Below are 19,299 nucleotides of genomic sequence, written 5' to 3' on the forward strand. Positions count from 1 at the left end.
ACGGAAGAAGAAATCCTGTATAAAATTTTATCATGTGCAGAGATGGACAGGCTTACAATGGCTATGAAAGATAAGACAGAACTGGAATATTTCGAAATCTGGGACAAATTCTATCGCTGGTATGAATCAAGGAGAACTGCTCGGATCTTAAGCTAACGATAGGATTGAAGCATACACATAATTGTATATATAATTGTATTATGTAGAAGAATGAGGTGTATATAGAGGTTAAGGATGATGTATTAAGTTTTTGTATCACGAGAAACAAATTGTTAGGAATATTTACCCTGGAATGCCACGTATGTCCATTTTTGTTTTAATTGTATTATAAATAAAAAAAAATTATTAAAAAAAAAAATAATAATAATTTTTGGTACCAGTTACAAAGTGGACCTGATGCTAATTGTTTAATAAAGGTGACATAAGTTTAAAATTACTTTTAAGGAAACATCCTGTTGATTCAATACAAATACTCACTTTTGGCTGCTTTTGATCGTGTACGTATGCCTTCTTCCATATTAAATATTTCTTCCCCTTTTACCCTGATATCTTGGAGGCGCTTGTCATCTGTATTGATACCATACTGGAGTAACTTACATAGAGCTACAGAACTGAAATTTTTAAAAATAATATATTTCATTCTTAGAACCATCCTATCTACAAGACATATATGTAAAAGCGTAAGAGAAGACTTGCCACATTTTAATTTTATTTGGATGTATAATCAAATATTTAATAGGACTTATGTCATGAAAGCCTATATAAATATTTTAATAATCACATGATAATTTATTTTACTGCATTTTACTGCAGTTAGGCAAGACTTTGTCTATATGACCGTATGTGTGTTGTTCTCTGGGTATCTTTCGGCTTTTCTGTCAAATATGCTTTTCCATAACCCCGAGTGTTTCTTCCTTTCCACCCAATTTGAAATCCCTACTACCAAGTTTACTAGCCAGCACAAGACAACACTTCTACTTTCTTTTCGAATGGGTAGGCAAAATGCTTATCAAAATCCAGCCCTCTACAACTGTTAATGGGTATATTCCCATTCCTTTATATAAGAGATGTTTGTGTTGTAAACAAGGTACAAATCCTTGTACCGTATATAAAGGACTTTATGTTACATATAAAATCAATTTGCCTTAAACAGTTCATTATAATAAAATTAAGATAAAATGCATTGCTTCTTACACTTCTTACATTCTTTAAAAAACAATTATATACTTGCTCCAATCTATAGAAATATACATTGCAATGACAGAAAACCTTACCTGACTTTCCCTTCATACTGTCCATAGAACAAATGTTGTCGACTCATCCATTCTGACATTACAAATTCCAAAGCAGGCTTGCCTGTTGGTCCAGGTAAACTACAAAGAAATTCTAGTAGTGGTTCCAGCTGAGAATGAACTAGATGAGCAAATACCATGATCAAAGACTGCAAAAGGAATTAAAAGTAGATAATTATAAATTCAATCTATTTTCTTATTTTTGGATAATTTCCAAGAAATAATCTCATGAATAAAATATCTATATCATATCAATTTTATATATATAGCACGTGCATACAATTATTCTGATAATTATCATTAAATAAATATTCCAATAATTAGGTTTCATCTACTTTACAACGTCTTTACCTGCATTACAGTGAGTGTTTCTGCTTGCTGCATTTTACTAAGAATTGCTCTGAGAATCTGATCCAGATTTTCTCCCAATTCGCTCCCAACTTTGGAAATTAATGTAGAAACTAGCCTGCCTACGAAGGCAGCTGTGAATTCTGAGGTGCGTGGATCCAGAAGTTGACTCACCACCTGCATCACATACCATAGTCCATTGTGGCCTTGCTCATCATGCCACTGTGCAATTTGTTCCAGAGCAACTGAGATGTATGCACGTAAACACTCGCCACCATTCTGAATAAACAATAATAATAAAGCACATATTTCATTCTAGAAAGAATTCAGATGTTATAACAAAACATCTTCTTACCCCAAAGGATGAAATAGTAACTGGTGATCAAAGGGGAAAAAAAAATAAAGCCAGAATTGATGTTTTTCAGAATGCTTGTTACATTTAAGCAAACACATTTTATCAACCTTTTTTTTTGCTTGAACAAGAATTATTTTTCCTCGCTGAAATATTAGTGAAAGTAATCTTGTTCAAAGTATATCAACTATCTGAAATTAAATAGCCTGTCTACAAACAGCATTTCTCAGCCATATATCAACCTTTAATTTTCTGCTTTCTTATATCTAGTCAGGCAGATACCGTAGCAAACCAATTACCAAAAAAGGAAGAGCAAAACAGGTAAAATTTGGTAACATTCCTAAGTGTTGTAAGAATGAGAAATAATGAAGACTACATCAAGACATGATAGTGCACTCTATAATTTACATATTTGCATCCAACATCAAGATTCAAGTACAATAGGCTGGGGCTTGTGCTGTGCTGCTTCAATGCTCATTGCCTTTTTTGTCAGTCCCATTGTATAGATGCCTATGCTAATATTTTTTTATTTATTTTTTTGCTATTAGCAAAAATTAGAGAAAACTAAATTTCAGTTGTGGAAGTTTGCTTCATGTCTAAATAATATAATAATAAAAATTAAAAGGCCATTTAAATTTCATTAATGGAATCAATTGCCATTTGCAGTCAATTAATCCTTGCATGTTATTCAGTATGAATCCAGTTGGTCTAAATACAAAAGCTTTATACAAATGACTGAACAGGCAGCCACCCACAAAACATTACCTGCATGGTAGCATTGTCATCTGTGTGCAGGCTACACTGAGCCACAGCAGGAAAAGCTTGAAAGATTAAGAGATCCGAAAGGGGTGGTTTAGTATTTCTTACAACAGTTGTTAATATATCTATTGAAGTCTGAAAAAGAAAAGAAATCAGAGGTGGGAACTAAGGAGCTGGTGAGGGGAGGAGATGATATGGTACAATAGTACAATTAGTTTATTCAACAGTAATTTAAACTAATGAGCAAGTATCATTTTGTTTTCTAAAACTTAGAAGCAACTTGTTCAAGATGACACTTCTACCACCCTCCTACTATTTGGTTGGTAAGAAGATTCATATTGTTTTCAGCTTTTCTCTGAATGTCTTGCTCACTTGCCTCAATACTGAGTCTCTATTTTTATTTTGGGAGCTGCCCAGAGTTGTTATAAAACAGGTGGCTATATAAATATTTTAAGTAACTGAATATTTTTTTTTCTGCTTTCCACATCTACAGCTAAAATCTGGAAATTTCATTAAACTGAATAACTTTTTTAATCTTCTACACTTTTGTTCCTTTACTTTGACTTCACTTGTCATCTTTCTTTTATTTAAATTAATATATTAAGTTTCCAAGCAATTACTTAAAACTATGTTAGCCTGTAAACTGCTAATTGTAACTATGGAATGCCAAATTATTACTTGATTGTCTTTTTTGCCATTAATTTAAGCATTATACTATATTATATTAATTGCTTTAATTAGAATTTCATTTTTAGACTTCTGGAATATATAAGCCTGTTTAATACTTATATTGTTTGGCCTTGTGGAGGATCTCAGCTTTAATGTATTTTTCATTAGGAATTTAAGAACAAATATTTCTTTTTTTTAAATCAGTAATCAGGCTATATAAATGTTTTTATATTTTGAGAAAAATGTCTGTATACTTACTGCACAAAGCCCTGCTGGAATTTTATCAACAGGAGCTTGCATGATACTGACAAGAGTTGGAATTAATCTCATCTGCATTGCATCCTGACAGGCTTCTATTTGTGCTAGTTCCTTAAAAATATCCTGGGCAAGAGAAGCAACAACTGGATCTAAATAAAGAAATAATCTCAATTACTAAGAAGAAATAGCTCAGTAAAATCATCATGTTATACTAAGAAAAAGTAGTCTCTAGCATCATCCTGTCTACTAACAAGTATTCTGGCCAACACACAACTCATATGTGTTCTTAGAATATTACACTGCTGGGTGGTTTCAGCCAACTGTTTTGTTCAAATGGTATTCAGAAAAAATGCAAAGATAAAAATTAGAGGGCATCCTGGGCATCAAGAAATGAGCAGTTTATCAGTTTTCCTTCTAATAAATGGGTGTTCTGAAACTGGATCTGCTCACCGTTTGAGCAGTTTTCTGAGTGCTAAAATGCTACCTGTCACAGTACGAAACAAGCATAACGAAAAGCAGCTATTTTCTATAAATCAACTTTATAATGTTTCTGATAAGCTTTTTTTTTTAACCAAGACAGATATCCTTATGGCCTTTTAATAAAATACTGGAAAAAACCAAACACCTGTCTAATCCAATTTCTTTCTTTAAAAATATTTGAAATCAGCAGTGTTCTTCAAATATAATCATCTGTAATCATAATCAAGAGCACGTCTGAGCACATACCATTACTATATTTCAGAAATATTGCAATGGTGAAGGGACAAATCTTGTTCTCCACACTTGCTGTAAAAGCTGGATCTACTGTGCAGACAATGCAAAGAGTTTCCATCACAAGATTGAGAACCTCTGAACTAAACTGAGCTGCCAAATGGATTAATCCATCAAGGATACTAGGAAGAAAAGGCTGTAGGACATGGGTGCTTTCAGAAATCTTCAGTTGGTCACAGTAGCTAGGAAAAAAATATTTTAAGAAGAAAAATTATAACATTATAATTGTCAATAAGACTGTAACACAGCACATTTCTCACAATCATACATTCAATGTCTCCACCATTCTAAGTCTTATACATTCTCAAAATTAAATTATGGTATTATGCTACTGATCAACTAATACAGGTCTTGAGCTACATACCCCCATATAGCTCTTACTGCAGAAATTCGTACAGAAGGAGGTTGTGTTTCATGAAGGCCACTGACTGTTGCTTGTAGAAATTGCTGGATGAGCTCTGGAGACATTGCAACTGTGAACCGACTGGCTGCCCAAAGAGCACGACCAAGAAGGAAAGGCGAAACTACAGTATAAGGAAAAAACTATAATGTTATTGCCATTGTAGTCCTCTCTCAAACTATCATTCAATAACAGGCCCTATTAGTGAGACAGTTTACATACTTGGAGACAGTAAAAAAGAAGTTATCTTTTTACCCATAAACGTGGTAGGTATTGTAGCCTAGTGGTATGAAGTGTGCAAACCTGATTTACATTGTAATACAGCTTACTTCTTTAATTCTCCAAGTGCAGCTTGAAGCAAATTAATGAATGTACCTGATCATTTTTATTCTATGGATATAACAGAAAGGACAAGATACCATTGTGTTACCAAGAATGTGTTTGTATTCTTTACTTTTTGATTGTTGACAAAGGGAAGACATTTGTAATGTTCCCAGGGCTTTGAATGAAACAAGCTTCTATTTGCAGACCAGAGTTGAAATGACTTCCTTTTCTGCTTTGAAATTTTTATTAAATAATTGTAAATCTGATTTTATGTTTGGAAGAATGTTTCTGAATTAATCTTATCATGTTTATAAATAAAAGTACTCACACCTACTAAATGCCAAATATTTTGTCCATAACCACAAGCATTCGCATAAAATTTATCCAAAATCTATACATTACTTTGAAAAGATTTTTGAATTTCTTTTTTATTATTTTTAGGCAACCATAAGTACCTGACAGGTTGAGATCCGCAAGAAGAACATTGGTTAGAAATCCATGCATATCAAAATGTATCCTTCCATTTTTTACACAGTCTGTGATAAGAGACTTGACGGAGCCTAGAGCCAGCATGCAAGCTTCATGTATCTTCCACCTGCAAGGAATAAATAACTTAAATTTTCTAATATTAAATTTTCTAACTTGATAACTAAAAAAGCAGAAGGAAACTAAGAAAATAGTAGTTGGGTTACCATACATAATACAAATAATACTGTGGTTGTACAACTCATTATATTATTTAGCTCATTATATTATTTAACAATTCTGATGGATATTTGAGATATGGTTTGTTAGAGATGTAGTTTAGTAAGGGTAACTTAACTCTGTATTATAACAGGTAATTTGTATATTGGATTAATATAAATACTATTTTCATATGAATTGGTTTTACTATTTATCTTAATGTATCAGTGGTAATCTTCTCTAGTAGCAACTTTAATTAAATTAACAAGGAATAAAAATATAAGCAGTGTCATACTGAATTGGATCCCTGGCTCATCTAGTCATATTGACCAGCCAACTGCATAAAGAAGACACTAGTTACCCAGCAGAAGGCAATCAAACTTCTATCAAGACTAATATCCATTGACCCCATAACTTCCCTGAATTAGTCCAACTCTTTTCTGAAACCAGCCAAGTTGGTAGCCACTATAAAATGCTTAAGATTTAAAAGTATTTTGGCTTATCTGATCAATACTGGAATACAGCTAGAATATTTATGTATAGAAATTTGAAACAAAAATATTTATTGAAAGTAACTTCTTATTTAAAGAAACTAATGTATAATATTCTTTGGAGTTATTCTCAATGGCACTGAACCAGGGAAACACCATTTATTATCTGTGGCAATAGGACAAGTACTGACCCTTGGTCAAGCTTTACATGTTCTATATCTTATATAATGTATATACATACGGTATCATATCCTGTGATTATTTTAGGAACAGTAAATATAACAGATATACCATAGATTTGGTGGCTTCTACCATATGGTGTGGATCATTATGATGATCATAAAGGTTCATTTCCATTTTCATCTTAAATCCCATTTTTCTGTTCTGATATGCATGCTTTCAAATCTAGCACATGACTAAGAGAACTAAGGGAGAGGGTAGACAATTGAGAATATAAGTCTTTAACTAAATGAGATCTATCAGCATAGATTTATGTTTCTGTTACTCCTGCAGAGCGAATCAGTAAGTGGATATCACAACAGCCACTGCTTATAGAATTCACTATTTTGTAGGAAAAACAAAGCAAAAAAAATATCTTGATTTCATAGAAACTGACAGCATTTAGCCATTATCAAAACAGGTTGCAAACTGGAAGTTAATCAATGACCAACCTTATTTATAATTGCATTTTTTGCTGACTGTTATGTAACAAAACCCGTATAATTATTTTGTTAAACAAATATCAGAGCTGAGTATTTATTTATTTATTTATTTATTATTTATTAATTTAATTTATATACCGCCCTTCTCCCGGAGGACTCAGGGCGGTGCACAGCATATTAAAACAAATAACAATAAAATACCAGAATAAAAACCCCTCTAAAACCAAATTAAAAGCCAAATATTAGTAGCTGTGTAATAATTAAAATTATATTAAAATCATCCCTAACTAAAATCCACCCTNAGCCAGTGCAGCTCGCGCAAGAGCGGTGTTACATGGGAGCGACGAGTCCCTCCCATCACCGCCCGCGCGGCCGCATTCTGGACCAGTTGAAGTCTCCGGGTGCTCCTCAAAGGGAGCCCCATGTAGAGAGCATTACAGTAGTCCAGGCGGGAGGTGACGAGAGCTTGAGTGACTGTGCGCAAAGCGTCCCGGTCCAGAATCTTGTATCACCAACATTATCACTATCCTCCAGCAGCATTTATACAATCTCCTATCACCAATGCCCTTCTTCTATGGAAGAAAAGTTAGCTTCTGAGGAATATGAAAAATGATAATAAATCAGGTGATTTTTACTTTCCTGTAATTTAAGCAAATAGTGCCTAGAAAACTAGCATTTATTCTGCCTTACAAACAAATAGCTTATTTATTAATGTCTCAGAATCACTTATAATGGTCAACAAGATGGCAGCTACGCTAATTCTAGATTTTTCATTTCTAACTTGATTATAAGGTCATATAGTACTAGTTTGTTTTCATTATGGATTAAATATTCTGATACTGTCAGCTGTAGAAACTGCTTTCTTACCAATGTTCAGCACCAGTGTTTTTGGCTTGCTCTGCTTCCTGCAAGTGTCTTGTAGCTGCAGCAGCCAAAGCTGTTGCACTTTCATTCTGGAAATCAGCTGCCACCGCCTATACAGAAGTATGACAATAGCTCACATTTTCTAGAAAAGGTAAAGGGAACCTTCATATCACTATTCTTTGTTGATAATGAAGTTAGCAGTTATAGCGAATAGCTTCAAAACAATCTAGTCAAGAAAAGATACTAACAAAATTGTCCTTTTTCTAGCATTTTGAAATATTTTAGATATTCACATGAAATATAGTGATGCCAAGAATGGGAATAGAATGGAGCTCAACATATCAAACAGCAGAAGAGTTTGAAAGCAATCTAATACTATTCCTGTGTATCTTATTTTCAAAACAGTGAGGAACAAATTCTAAATAAACATAGTTCTATTATTAAGCAGGCTTTCTGTCTTTCATAACATTTATGTCTTTTAAACTATCCATTAATTGCTTCATTCTACTTTCAACTTAAAACCTGAGAGCAGAGTAGCTCTTATAAAACAGCATACAAGTCACACATTCTCAGGCAGCAAGCATTAAGAATCAAGTATGTAATAGTGGCATACAATATATTACTTATTAAAACATCTCCCATTTGCCACTATTGTGTAGATCAAAAAAACCTCGATAGTTCTTCACTTATTACTGGTTCCAACTTCTATCGGCACAGGCCATCACTGTCCTTGGTCAAGGACAGTGAAACATATTTCAATATCTGAAGAACCATAAATTCCCCATAAATTCTTGGTTTATATTTTTCAAAACATTGTAAATTCTCTCTTACCAGCAGCAAGTCCTGTGCAGCAATTCTAACTGTATAGGAAAATGTATCATCATCTTCATCCTCAACAAATTGTTGCGGATTAGCAGTCCAGACTTTTATCTGAAAAGCAATCATAGCAGTTCAATTATTTATAGAAATATCTTTGCTTATTCAAGACTACACATAATTAAACTGCCACATGTAGGTAGTCTTCAGTTAATGACCATTTTTTGTAATCATTCAAAGTTACAGCAGTGCTGAATGAATGGTAGTTACATGGGGTTCCTGAAGTTACAGTTATTGCAATGCCCTGTGGTCATGAAATCAAAATATGGGCACTTCACAGCTCACCCCCATGGCTTTGATCAGGGTATGTCTCTGCTTGACAACCAGGTGGGATTCGGTTAATGATGGCAACAGGGACTGCCAGGATTGCTGTTGCTAAGCAACATAGTTACATGATGCTGCACTGCTTAATGATGGAAATTCAAGTCCCATTTACCATTGTTAACCAAGGAGTACTTATATTAGAAGGATCCAGTTTTATCCCTTAATCATATGAATGAAAAATATTTTATGAACTACAACAAATATGAAGTACTACCTTTCAGAAAAGACACATGATGAAAGAATATAGTCTATCAATCTTTTCCTAGCCTACCAAATGGATGCAACTTCCACACTTCCTAATCAGCACCATGATTGGTACCATCTAATTCTGAAGATTATAATCATAACAGAGCCCAAGAAATTCAGTTGAAAAAGGAAGCTATAACAAAATAGTGGCACTAACTATAAGACAATAAATTACATGTTAAAAATCTCTAATACTTTGGGCTTATTCACACAGCTGCTTTGCCATGATTTTCACCACTCCTGGAGTTCTTGATATACAATTGATGTACTCCACTGGATAGCCATGTAAGGACAAGGATGGACAATTTTCCCTGGCTGAAACATTAATCTCACCCAATGTCATACACTATGGGAAAAGCTGCTACCAACTGTTAAGACAAAATGTGTGTCAGAACAATGTTTGTACCTTCCAGGCACTTCACTGATTTAATTTTTAAAATTGATTTTTGGTCATAGATTATATAATTTGATATCCTTGTAACAACACCAAATAGAGTCCAGAGTTATAACATAAAACTACAATAGTGATAGTTTTATGAAACATTTTTGTAAGTATTCCACTTGTGATTATTTATTATTTGTATTATTTGTTGTTCCTCCAATTTATAAATTGTCTGGTTTATTCCATTCTGGAATACCAAACTGAAAAAAACGAAACACTGATTTTAGGTTTTCTCAACTAGATTGATTTTGTAGTTATAGAAATGGCTTGACATCATTTAGAAATGTAAAGCAAAAGGTTGCAATTGTAACTTTTTTTGCAGTGAAAAAACTCAGAAATCACACTTCTTTCCTTCTTCCTTTCTCCACTTCTTTTTTTTTTTTATTTTCTTAGCTTTGTTTCTATTTGTATTTTATCTTACTTTAGATTTTAATAAAATCTCCTGGGTAAAAGAAAGAAACACGGATAACATTTGGACCATCCTCTCACTCCAGGATGAATTCACACTGCTTAGAATCAACTACCTATTGCTCTTGGAGAGGGTGTCAGAAGGGAACGGATCTGATAGATAGGTGGGTGTACTCACAGCCCCAGGGAACCTATTCACTTCAAAACCTACAGGCTCAACCTCCACCCAGAACAACCAAGCTATACCATGCCTCAATCTTCTCAGCAGGGCATGCACAGTGGATCCAAAAATATAATAATAACAACAACAACAGAGTTGGAAGGGACCTTGGAGGTCATCTAGTCCAACCCCAGGCAGGAAACCCTATACCATTTCAGACAAATGGTTGTCCAGTCTCTTCTTAAAAACTTCCAGTGTTGGAGCATTCACAACTTCTGGAGACAGGTTGTTCCACTGATTAATTGTTCTAACTGTCAGGAAGTTTCTCCTTAGTTCTAGGTTGCTTCTCTCCTTGATTAGTTTCCATCCGTTGCTTCTTGTCTTGCCTTCAGGTACTTTGGCTTGACTCCCTTTTCTTTGTGGCAACCCCTGAGATATTAGAACACTGCTATCATGTCACCCCTCATCCTTCTCTAGACATACCCAATTCCAGCAACTGTTCCTTACATGTTTTAGCCTCCAGTCCCCTAATCATCTTTGTTGCTCTTCTCCGTACTCTTTCTAGAGTCTCAACATCTTTTTTACATCGTGGTGACCAAAACTGGATGCAGTATTCCAAGTGTGGCCTTACCAAGGCATTGTAAAGTGCTATTAACACTTCACGTGATCTTGATTCTATCCCTCTGTTAATGCAGCCTGTGTTGGCTTTTTTGGCAGCTGCAGCACGCTGCTGGCTCATATTTAAGTGATTGTCCACTAGGACTCCGAGATCCCTCTCGCAGTTACTACTATTGAGCAAGGTACCATCTATACTGTATCTGTGCATTTGGGTTTTTTTGCCTAAATGTAGAACTTTACTTTTTTCACCATTGAATTTTATTTTGTTAGAGAGTGCCCAATGTTCAAGTCTGTCAAGACCCTCCTGTATCTTAAGCCTGTCTTCTGGAGTGTTGGCTATTCCTGCCAGCTAGGTGTCGTCTGCAAATTTGATGAATTTCCCCATCTATCCCCTCATCCAAGATGATGAAGATGTTGAAGAGCACTGGGCCCAGAACAGAGCCCTGGGGCACTCCACTATACACTTCCCTTCCCAATGCAGTTCCATTGAGGACCACACACTAAGTACAGAGGATCACATGCTGAGTACGGAGGACCACACGCTGAGTACCATTATGTGCCTTAAATAATGTTCACAACAGCCTAGCTAGCAGATGATCCAGTGACTCTTCCTTTCCTACAGATGGCAGCATTTATGGAACTGTTTCACAAGACAATCAATCTGCTGTGAGGTTAATTGTCCTGTCAGACAAAATCTAATCATGAAAAGGTCTATGTCAGTGATCAGAGGAACTAATTTGAAATACTTTTGGGTTTATTCTTGTTCAGTACAAACAATCATCTTTAAAATATTAAATCCTGAAAGGATCAATATTTCCAAATTGAAATGCTGTTATTGTCTCAAAAATATTCTGAGAAATACTGCAATGATACTAAGTCAATGAAAGAAGACACTGCACAAACAAGGTCTTAAACTACAGCAAAATGGCCATGGAGACATAGTGCCAAGTGATAGAAGAGATTCCATAACAGTTTATCCTAGTCAATTAAAACCAAACAGGCCACTGACTTTGACTGTGTCCTCTAAAATCTCCTCCTTCATGGACTCTAGACTGTTTGCTTGGGAGCTTTTGTGTCTTTTTTTTTCACAACAGAACACTGCAAGTCAATTTTTCTGCTGTCTTAGTTGCAGATTAGCTGCAAGCTAGTAACAAGATATAGGCAGTATCTTAAGACTATGACTTCTAAAAACAGTGGAGCATCTTCATTATCATGGTAAACAGAATGTGTGGCTGAGATATTTATCTAGGAATAAACCTGTTTAGGCAAATATTTTGGATCTATTATTCATTTAAGCTTTTAAAGAGAATAAATCAGTATTTTGCCTTATGCTACACCTGTCTAATTCAGACTATTAAATAACACTGATACTATGTTTTTTGACGCAACAACTTGAAAAAAGGAAGAGATGCTTTAATGACTAGCAGAGAGATGCTGTGCTCACACAAGATCTGGGATACATCAGTTTATGTGTATACACTCATACTTTCTTGCAAATATTAAAATATGAAATGAGGTTTGAAAAACATTTACATGAGTAAAAAGCAGAGGTCCCTGCAGAAGGTGCTAAATGCCAACTTCAAGCCCAAGATGAATAAGATTGCCCTTGTATTTCAGCAATATCTGAAAAGTAATAAACTTCTCGTCCATTTTTCTACAATATAAAGCATGAAAAATGTGCTTACCTGTTCTTCTGTTATCTGCATATAGAGAATGATGTAATATATCAATTCAGGCAATGCTTTCTTCACTGTGCTTTTAAACTTGTGGTTTTCTAATAGAGCATGAACAAACTCGAATATGCTGAAAACTAGGTTTTCAAAGCCCAAAACTTCACCTAAATTTTAAAAATTATATGAAAAATATTAAAGATCTTTCAACTTATTACTTCAGTATATGACAATTATATTTTACATAATTCAAATTTAATAATACTATTGCCAATAGCTTAACTTTAATTTTTCATTGCTGTTTTACTCACATTTAAAATATAAAAAATATCCAAATATATATGTAAGAAGAAAAATTATTAATGCAATCTAAATTTGTTATATCAGAGACCATCTGACATACAAAATATCTATAGCCAATTTATTCTCTGTATGACAACTCAAAGCATCACTGGTTAAAGTCTGATGTTTTTTCTTTACAAGGAGTATATTGTAAAATATTCGTTTTCATTACATCTCTAATAAAGAGTTTTCCTACCATCGGAATCCACTGGATCTTCCACTTCTTCTGTATAATTTACTTCTGTTCTCACATAGGTAATTGAGTAAATTAAGGAAAATAAATATAGCTACCATACAATTAGATTGCAATGCAATTATTTTATCTGTTATGAAACAGAACCAGATAATGAACAATTCAAAGACTTTCATTTATTAAAAAAGGTTTAATAAAAAAGAATATCAACTGAACTAATAGGAAATTGCCCTCTCCTAAGTATTTATTTTTTATCAGCAAATCATTCTGAAACACCCTTACATTATAAATAAAATGAGACTATCAACATTAGAAAATGTGCAAAATATTGTATGTACAAACCATTATTAAAAAGATCTCAATATATCAATAGTGCAATAGTGTCTAAGAGTAGTAATATCATCCTAATCATATTTTACTTTCCAGCAAAATACAGCATGTATTCATTTAAGCTATCAAAAAATATCAGCTTCAGCTTCAACTCAACCCTCTCAACCTTCTCCTTGATTACATCTTTCAGTCCCATCAGTTACAGCAGAAGAGGTATGTTTCAGGTTCTTTCCATTATGAAATATCACCTGATGAGACCCAGGCTATGAAATTTGGTATCTATCAACTTTTATAGATATTATCAACTACTAGTATCTATCAACATGGAAGGCTAACAGCAGCCTTGCATGAAAAGCAGCATTCACTAAGTCACAAGGGATTTCCAAATTGAAATGCTGTTATTGTCTCAAAAATATTCTAAGAGCCCTGGGCCCAGAACAGAGCCCTGGGGCACCCCACTACACACTTCCCTCCATATAGATGAAGTTCCATTGAGGACCACACGCTGAGTATGGCCAGTCAGCCAGCTATGATACATTTGGTACAGAAGAGACAATTTGAAAGCCTGTGGGAAAATATTTTAAACAGATCTTTTGAATTCTTGGTTATAATTTCTAAACTATATTGCTGAAATATTTTTTTTGTAAATCAGTATCTATCAACTTTTCTCCCCTCCCCCTTCTAATTTCTTTTTAAAGAAATTCATGCTTATTGCAAACCAAAGCAAAAAGGATATAAGGCTGCACTTTCTGTAAGTGTATTCCAAACAATAGGAAGAATCTGTTGCATAGAGGAAATCATGTGTCTTGGGTAGTTTTTTACTAAAGCTGTCACTGCCTGGAGGAAGAAAAACAGTGTGTTAGATTTAATAACATGCTTCCATATATAATATTACCATTTTTCTTTAAGCACCACTCTACCACTATATTTGTATTTCTTCTTCTCCAGAAAAGTCTTCTGCCATATAGTAGCCATTGGATGTATGCAAAACTAAGCACACTAAGCACACAGGAATGGTCACAGCAAATTCTTTTGAATTTGAAAACCAATCAAGAGTGTTACAAATTAACCAACTTCTGTTAAATAAATGAATGTAGATACATATATTCAGAGGCATGCTATATTACAAGTAGTAAGTGACCACATTGGGGTGAAGGCAAATGATGAATACCCTAAGTTACTTATTTACATCAGATATCAGGATGCAAGTGCATAAGGTCAGGATTTGCATCATGATGTTACCATGTACTTGTCATTCTGATCTAATATAGTTTGCTCTGGATGCTCTGAGCACAATTAAGTTGTTAGGTTTATTAATTCTTGAGAACCTTACTGAAAAGAGTCTCCATAAAAGCTCTAACAATTTTATGCATTAACAATTCTTAATACACAAGGGGACTTTTATAATATAGAGTCATCTAGATTGACATGATCTGTTCTTATGCTTTTATGTTTATTGTACAATAGTCTAGACCAGCCTGAGCAGAGGGTTGGACAAGAGCATGGCTGGCTGAGGAATTCTGGGAGTTGAAGTCCACAAGTCTTAAAGTGGCCAAGGTTGGGGACCCCTGGTCTAGACCAGGGCTTTTCAATTGGTGGCACGCATACCACTAGTGGTATGTTGGCACCTGGCAGGTGGTACACGTACAACAGGTTGAACAGCACTGTAAAAAAAAAGTAAAAAAAAGTGTAAAAGTGGATGAGGTGATGTGGGAAAGTCAACTGGAAATGCATGTTGCCTGGGTCCTACTGAGAGCCCAGGATCAAAGCGCGCAGCTCGGTGGCCTTAGAGGTGGCAGGCAGCCTCACAGTCTTCAGACAGAGATTCAGCTGGAGCTGCGAGAGGCATTGCCTGGGTCCTGCTGAAGGGGAAATAGGAGAGGATATTAAAAGGGGTGAGAGAAGAGATGATATTAAAGGGAGCGAGGGAAGATAGGATATTAAAAGGGGTGAGGGAAGAGATGATATTAAAGGGAGTGAGGGAAGAGAGAATATTAAAGGGGGTGAGGGAAGAGTGGATATAAAAAGTGGTGAGGGAAGAGAGGATATAAAAGTGGGTGAGAAGAGGATATAAAAGGGGGTGAGAGAAGAGATGATATTAAAGGGGATGAGAGAAGAGAGGATATTAAAGAGGGTGAGGAGTACCTGTACGTTATCACTTTTTTCCGTGGGTTTTTTTTGGGGGGGGGGGGTCAAGTTTTTGACACCTTGCTAGGCGATTGGTGATACTTGAATATTGCCATATTCTAAAAGTGATACAATTGGTGAAAAGGTTGAAAAGACCTAGCCTAGACTATGTGCCCAGATTTATTTAATTCATTTGCCAGTAATATTATTTCATGATAAGATATTCATGTTTCATCCCAAAAGAAATATTTTCATGCTACGAAAGGGTTTCCTCTGATTTTTCTTATAGTGAATTTGTTTTGTTTCAAATCAGTGGTATCTCTGTGTTATTAATTCCTATTATACTTTGTTCATATTATATAAAACCCAATGTTGCTGTTATATCTCAAATTACACTGACAAGAATATGCAAAATCCTTATTTATGTTGCTCATGGCAACCTCAAACTCATATACAATCAGATATTGTACTTGCCTTTAAAACCTCCATTTTAAGTCCACTATCTGATGTAGGGCCATCGGGCATTTGCAAGGCCTGAACAAAGGCTTCAGTAAACTGCTGCACCACAGGGAAAATCAGAACTTTGGCTGCTCCCTTTCAAAAAAAAAAAGTATAATTAGTTCAAAAATGAAAAAAGGGAAGATTCAATATTTATTAATTCCATTTTTATACCTCTACTGTAGGAAAATCTAACTGGATATAATTATTATGATTTTCAAAATCACACATAATCCCATAAGTTTCCCTTACTTGACATTCAAGTATCTTACATAAACTCAAAGCCTCCAACTAATAATTATTAGGGACTAAACAAGATTTTGGAAAGTTGCTCTGTGAAATCAGAATTATGCTGATAAAATATTAAGAAACCAGTAGAAATGGTTCTCGCAAAAGCCTTACATCTACATAAACTGGATACTCTCATTATTCAACAAATGCTACTAAACAAAAATAATTCCCAGAGCACAAAAATCTTATCAGTCCAAAGAAAAACATGATTAAAATAAATAACGAACACTGACTCAAATAGCTGTTAATGAAACATTTATTGAACTTGTTTTTTTAGAAGAAACTGAGTACCTGAAATCTCTAGATACTAAGATGAGATTGTAGATATCTGAGGGACCTCTTGTCTCTAATCGTATCTGCCCGTGCTCCATAATTCCAGCAGAGGGGGTGCCCTCTATTAAACATGTAATCTTATGGGACAGATAAAGTGTGTCATTTCTGTTGTGGTCCCCCTCTGGAACAGTATCCCCCAGAGATAAGGACTACACTCTCTCTCCTAAAGTTCCAGAAAGCTTTGAAAACGTGAGTTTGATTCCAAACCTGGAGCTGGTGTATTATGGTTTGTTTAGGGCCCATTTTTGTTGTCTACAATATTATTTCAGTCAGGGTTATCTCTTGGCTTCGTGTTTTTATTTTTATTTTTGGGTTTTTTCTAGCTTTGTACTCTATCCAGATTCCATCAGAATCAAGTGGCTAATAAATTAAATAAATACAAGAATTTCAAGTAGAGTTCAGATCACTTAAGCCACGCCAAAATACCTGGCAACTGTATTCAAGTAAATCTGGCAATAGTAATCCCAGACTTTTAATCTCATGTTTACATTAGTGTAACGATTTGTTTGGAATTTTATATTGTTGTGTTTTATGTTGTTTTACATCATAAAGTTTATACATTTTGTAAACAGTTTAATAAATAGGTTTCAGAATGAAAACCGAGCATATAGTTGCCTATCTTAGAAATTACAACTGAGAAGTTTGTTTTATATGTATATTTAGTTATGTCCCGCTTTTATTATTGTTATATTTTATATATTTTATATTTTATTATTTTTATAAATTAACTCAAGGCAGTGAACAGGCACAATACTCCCTCCTCCCATTTTCCCCACAACAGCAATCCTGTGAGATGAGCAGATAAAAGAGAGTGACTGCCAATGATTGGCTTTCATATCTAAGGTGGGACTAGACTCACAGTCTCCTGACTTGTAACCTGGTTCCTTAACCACTAGACTAAACTTAATGGTAAATTAAAAGAAATAACACTTAACAACAATAAAAACTGCTAGTACCTAAGCTTAAGTTTTCTTTGGTTGAATGTTTCAGAAATATGTTTTACCGAAGCTGATTTATACAACACGGAGGAATCTGAGTGACTTAGTGATTAAGATATAAATGTTTTTTAATCATAACACTTACCGGCACTCTTGATCACGTTACCAGTTTTTATGGTATCACAATGTTACATATAAGGAAATTAATAATTTACCTTTTCCAACTCTTCCATATTGCAAATCATCTGTGCACAAGTGGTGAAGATTTCTACAGCACGTGATCTTGTACGAATACCATACACCTAAGAATAAAAAAGTAACAAGTGGGAAAAAAAAGTAAAAAAGCCTGGGTGATCATAAGAATTGTGTTCCCAATATTTATTGTTAATTAATATTCCCTTTTACAACCATGTAATCCCTTAAATATCTATCAGAATAGTTTTCTAACAAAAACAGTTTGCTTTAAAAAATTTCTGTTCAGAACCTAAATAATTTCGTTAGAAGATAATTATTTAAATATAACTTTTTATTTTCATAAAGACCACCAAATGATATAACACCCTCAGCCAAAAAGATTTGATTTATTAAGTTAATCAGAGATGTTAAATTATTTCAGAAGAATTGGTATCCTGTTTTTACAAAAAAGAAAACATTTATGGCTTTCTGTGGCAAATTAGTCTTATGCATCATACAACATATATCATATATATGTTATCCTATAACTTAAGATCTTCTTCTATCATTCTAGGATGACAGAAAATACATTTTATTGCAGCTTTTGGTTCCTGCAGCTTTTTTCCCCACACAAAAGAAAGGGATCTACTAAATGATTTATGCCAAAGGCAGGTGGATTCTACTGTGTGCTTTAAAGTTCTGAGAGATTTTCTCTCAAAACCCTAATTAGGATATCCATGAAAATTCCTCATGTGAATGAGTATTCAAGAAAATCCTCCTAACCCTAATCAGTAGAGTCTCCATGGATAGTGATGCTCTCCAATCACCATTTATACATGGAGAATAAGAACAAAGTGAAATACAAGCAGTCCTCAACTTACAACAGTTCATTTAGTGACCATTCAAACTGACTTATGACCATTTTTCACATTTATGACCACTAAAGCATGGTCATGGTCACGTGATCAAAATTCAGATGCTTGGCAACTGACTCCTATTTATGATGGTTGCAGTGTTCCAGGGTCATGTGATCCCCTTTTGTGACCTTCTGACAAACAAAGTCAATGGGGAAGTCAGGGTCACTTAACATCTGTATTACTAACGTAACAACTGCAGTGATTCACTTAACAAACAGGGCAAGAAAGGTCATAACATGGGGCAAAACTCACTTAATAAATGTCTCGCTTAGCAACAGAAATTTTGGATTTAATTGTGGTCACAAGTTGAGGACTACCTGTATCCCAAGCATATTTACCCAAGATCAAAAGTAGCTGAACCCACTGGATTTGATCATAGTCTATGCACATATAGACTTCCTACTGCTTGGACCTTAGCACAAAGGCCTCTATCAACCCATTTCCTTGTTAGAAACAGAAGGAAAACTTGTTTCAATAATCCATGTATTTCTTCTTTTTTACAGTATAAGTTGGATTAAACTGTATCATCCTCAGAACA

The 19,299-nt window shown here is 34.5% G+C and overlaps 1 protein-coding gene across 1 annotated transcript in view; it reads right to left on the bottom strand.

The window, feature by feature from the left end:
- IPO9 (importin 9) overlaps window positions 1-19,299 on the bottom strand; it is a 39,030-nt gene that overhangs the window by 10,849 nt on the left and 8,882 nt on the right. Inside the window, exons 6-20 of the mRNA XM_015815586.1 lie at window positions 17,886-17,972; window positions 16,081-16,204; window positions 14,220-14,316; window positions 13,157-13,215; window positions 12,634-12,785; window positions 8,706-8,804; window positions 7,878-7,984; window positions 5,629-5,768; window positions 4,814-4,973; window positions 4,405-4,631; window positions 3,679-3,827; window positions 2,758-2,886; window positions 1,644-1,919; window positions 1,275-1,441; window positions 478-611 (exon numbers count right to left, since the gene is read on the bottom strand). Of these exons, the coding sequence (XP_015671072.1) occupies window positions 478-611; window positions 1,275-1,441; window positions 1,644-1,919; window positions 2,758-2,886; window positions 3,679-3,827; window positions 4,405-4,631; window positions 4,814-4,973; window positions 5,629-5,768; window positions 7,878-7,984; window positions 8,706-8,804; window positions 12,634-12,785; window positions 13,157-13,215; window positions 14,220-14,316; window positions 16,081-16,204; window positions 17,886-17,972 (2,107 nt within the window). The remainder of the gene's footprint in view (window positions 1-477; window positions 612-1,274; window positions 1,442-1,643; window positions 1,920-2,757; window positions 2,887-3,678; window positions 3,828-4,404; window positions 4,632-4,813; window positions 4,974-5,628; window positions 5,769-7,877; window positions 7,985-8,705; window positions 8,805-12,633; window positions 12,786-13,156; window positions 13,216-14,219; window positions 14,317-16,080; window positions 16,205-17,885; window positions 17,973-19,299) is intronic.

Source organism: Protobothrops mucrosquamatus, unplaced genomic scaffold, assembly GCF_001527695.2.
Source record: "Protobothrops mucrosquamatus isolate PMUCROS unplaced genomic scaffold, P.Mucros_1.0 scaffold351, whole genome shotgun sequence".
Classification (NCBI taxonomy): domain Eukaryota; kingdom Metazoa; phylum Chordata; class Lepidosauria; order Squamata; family Viperidae; genus Protobothrops; species Protobothrops mucrosquamatus.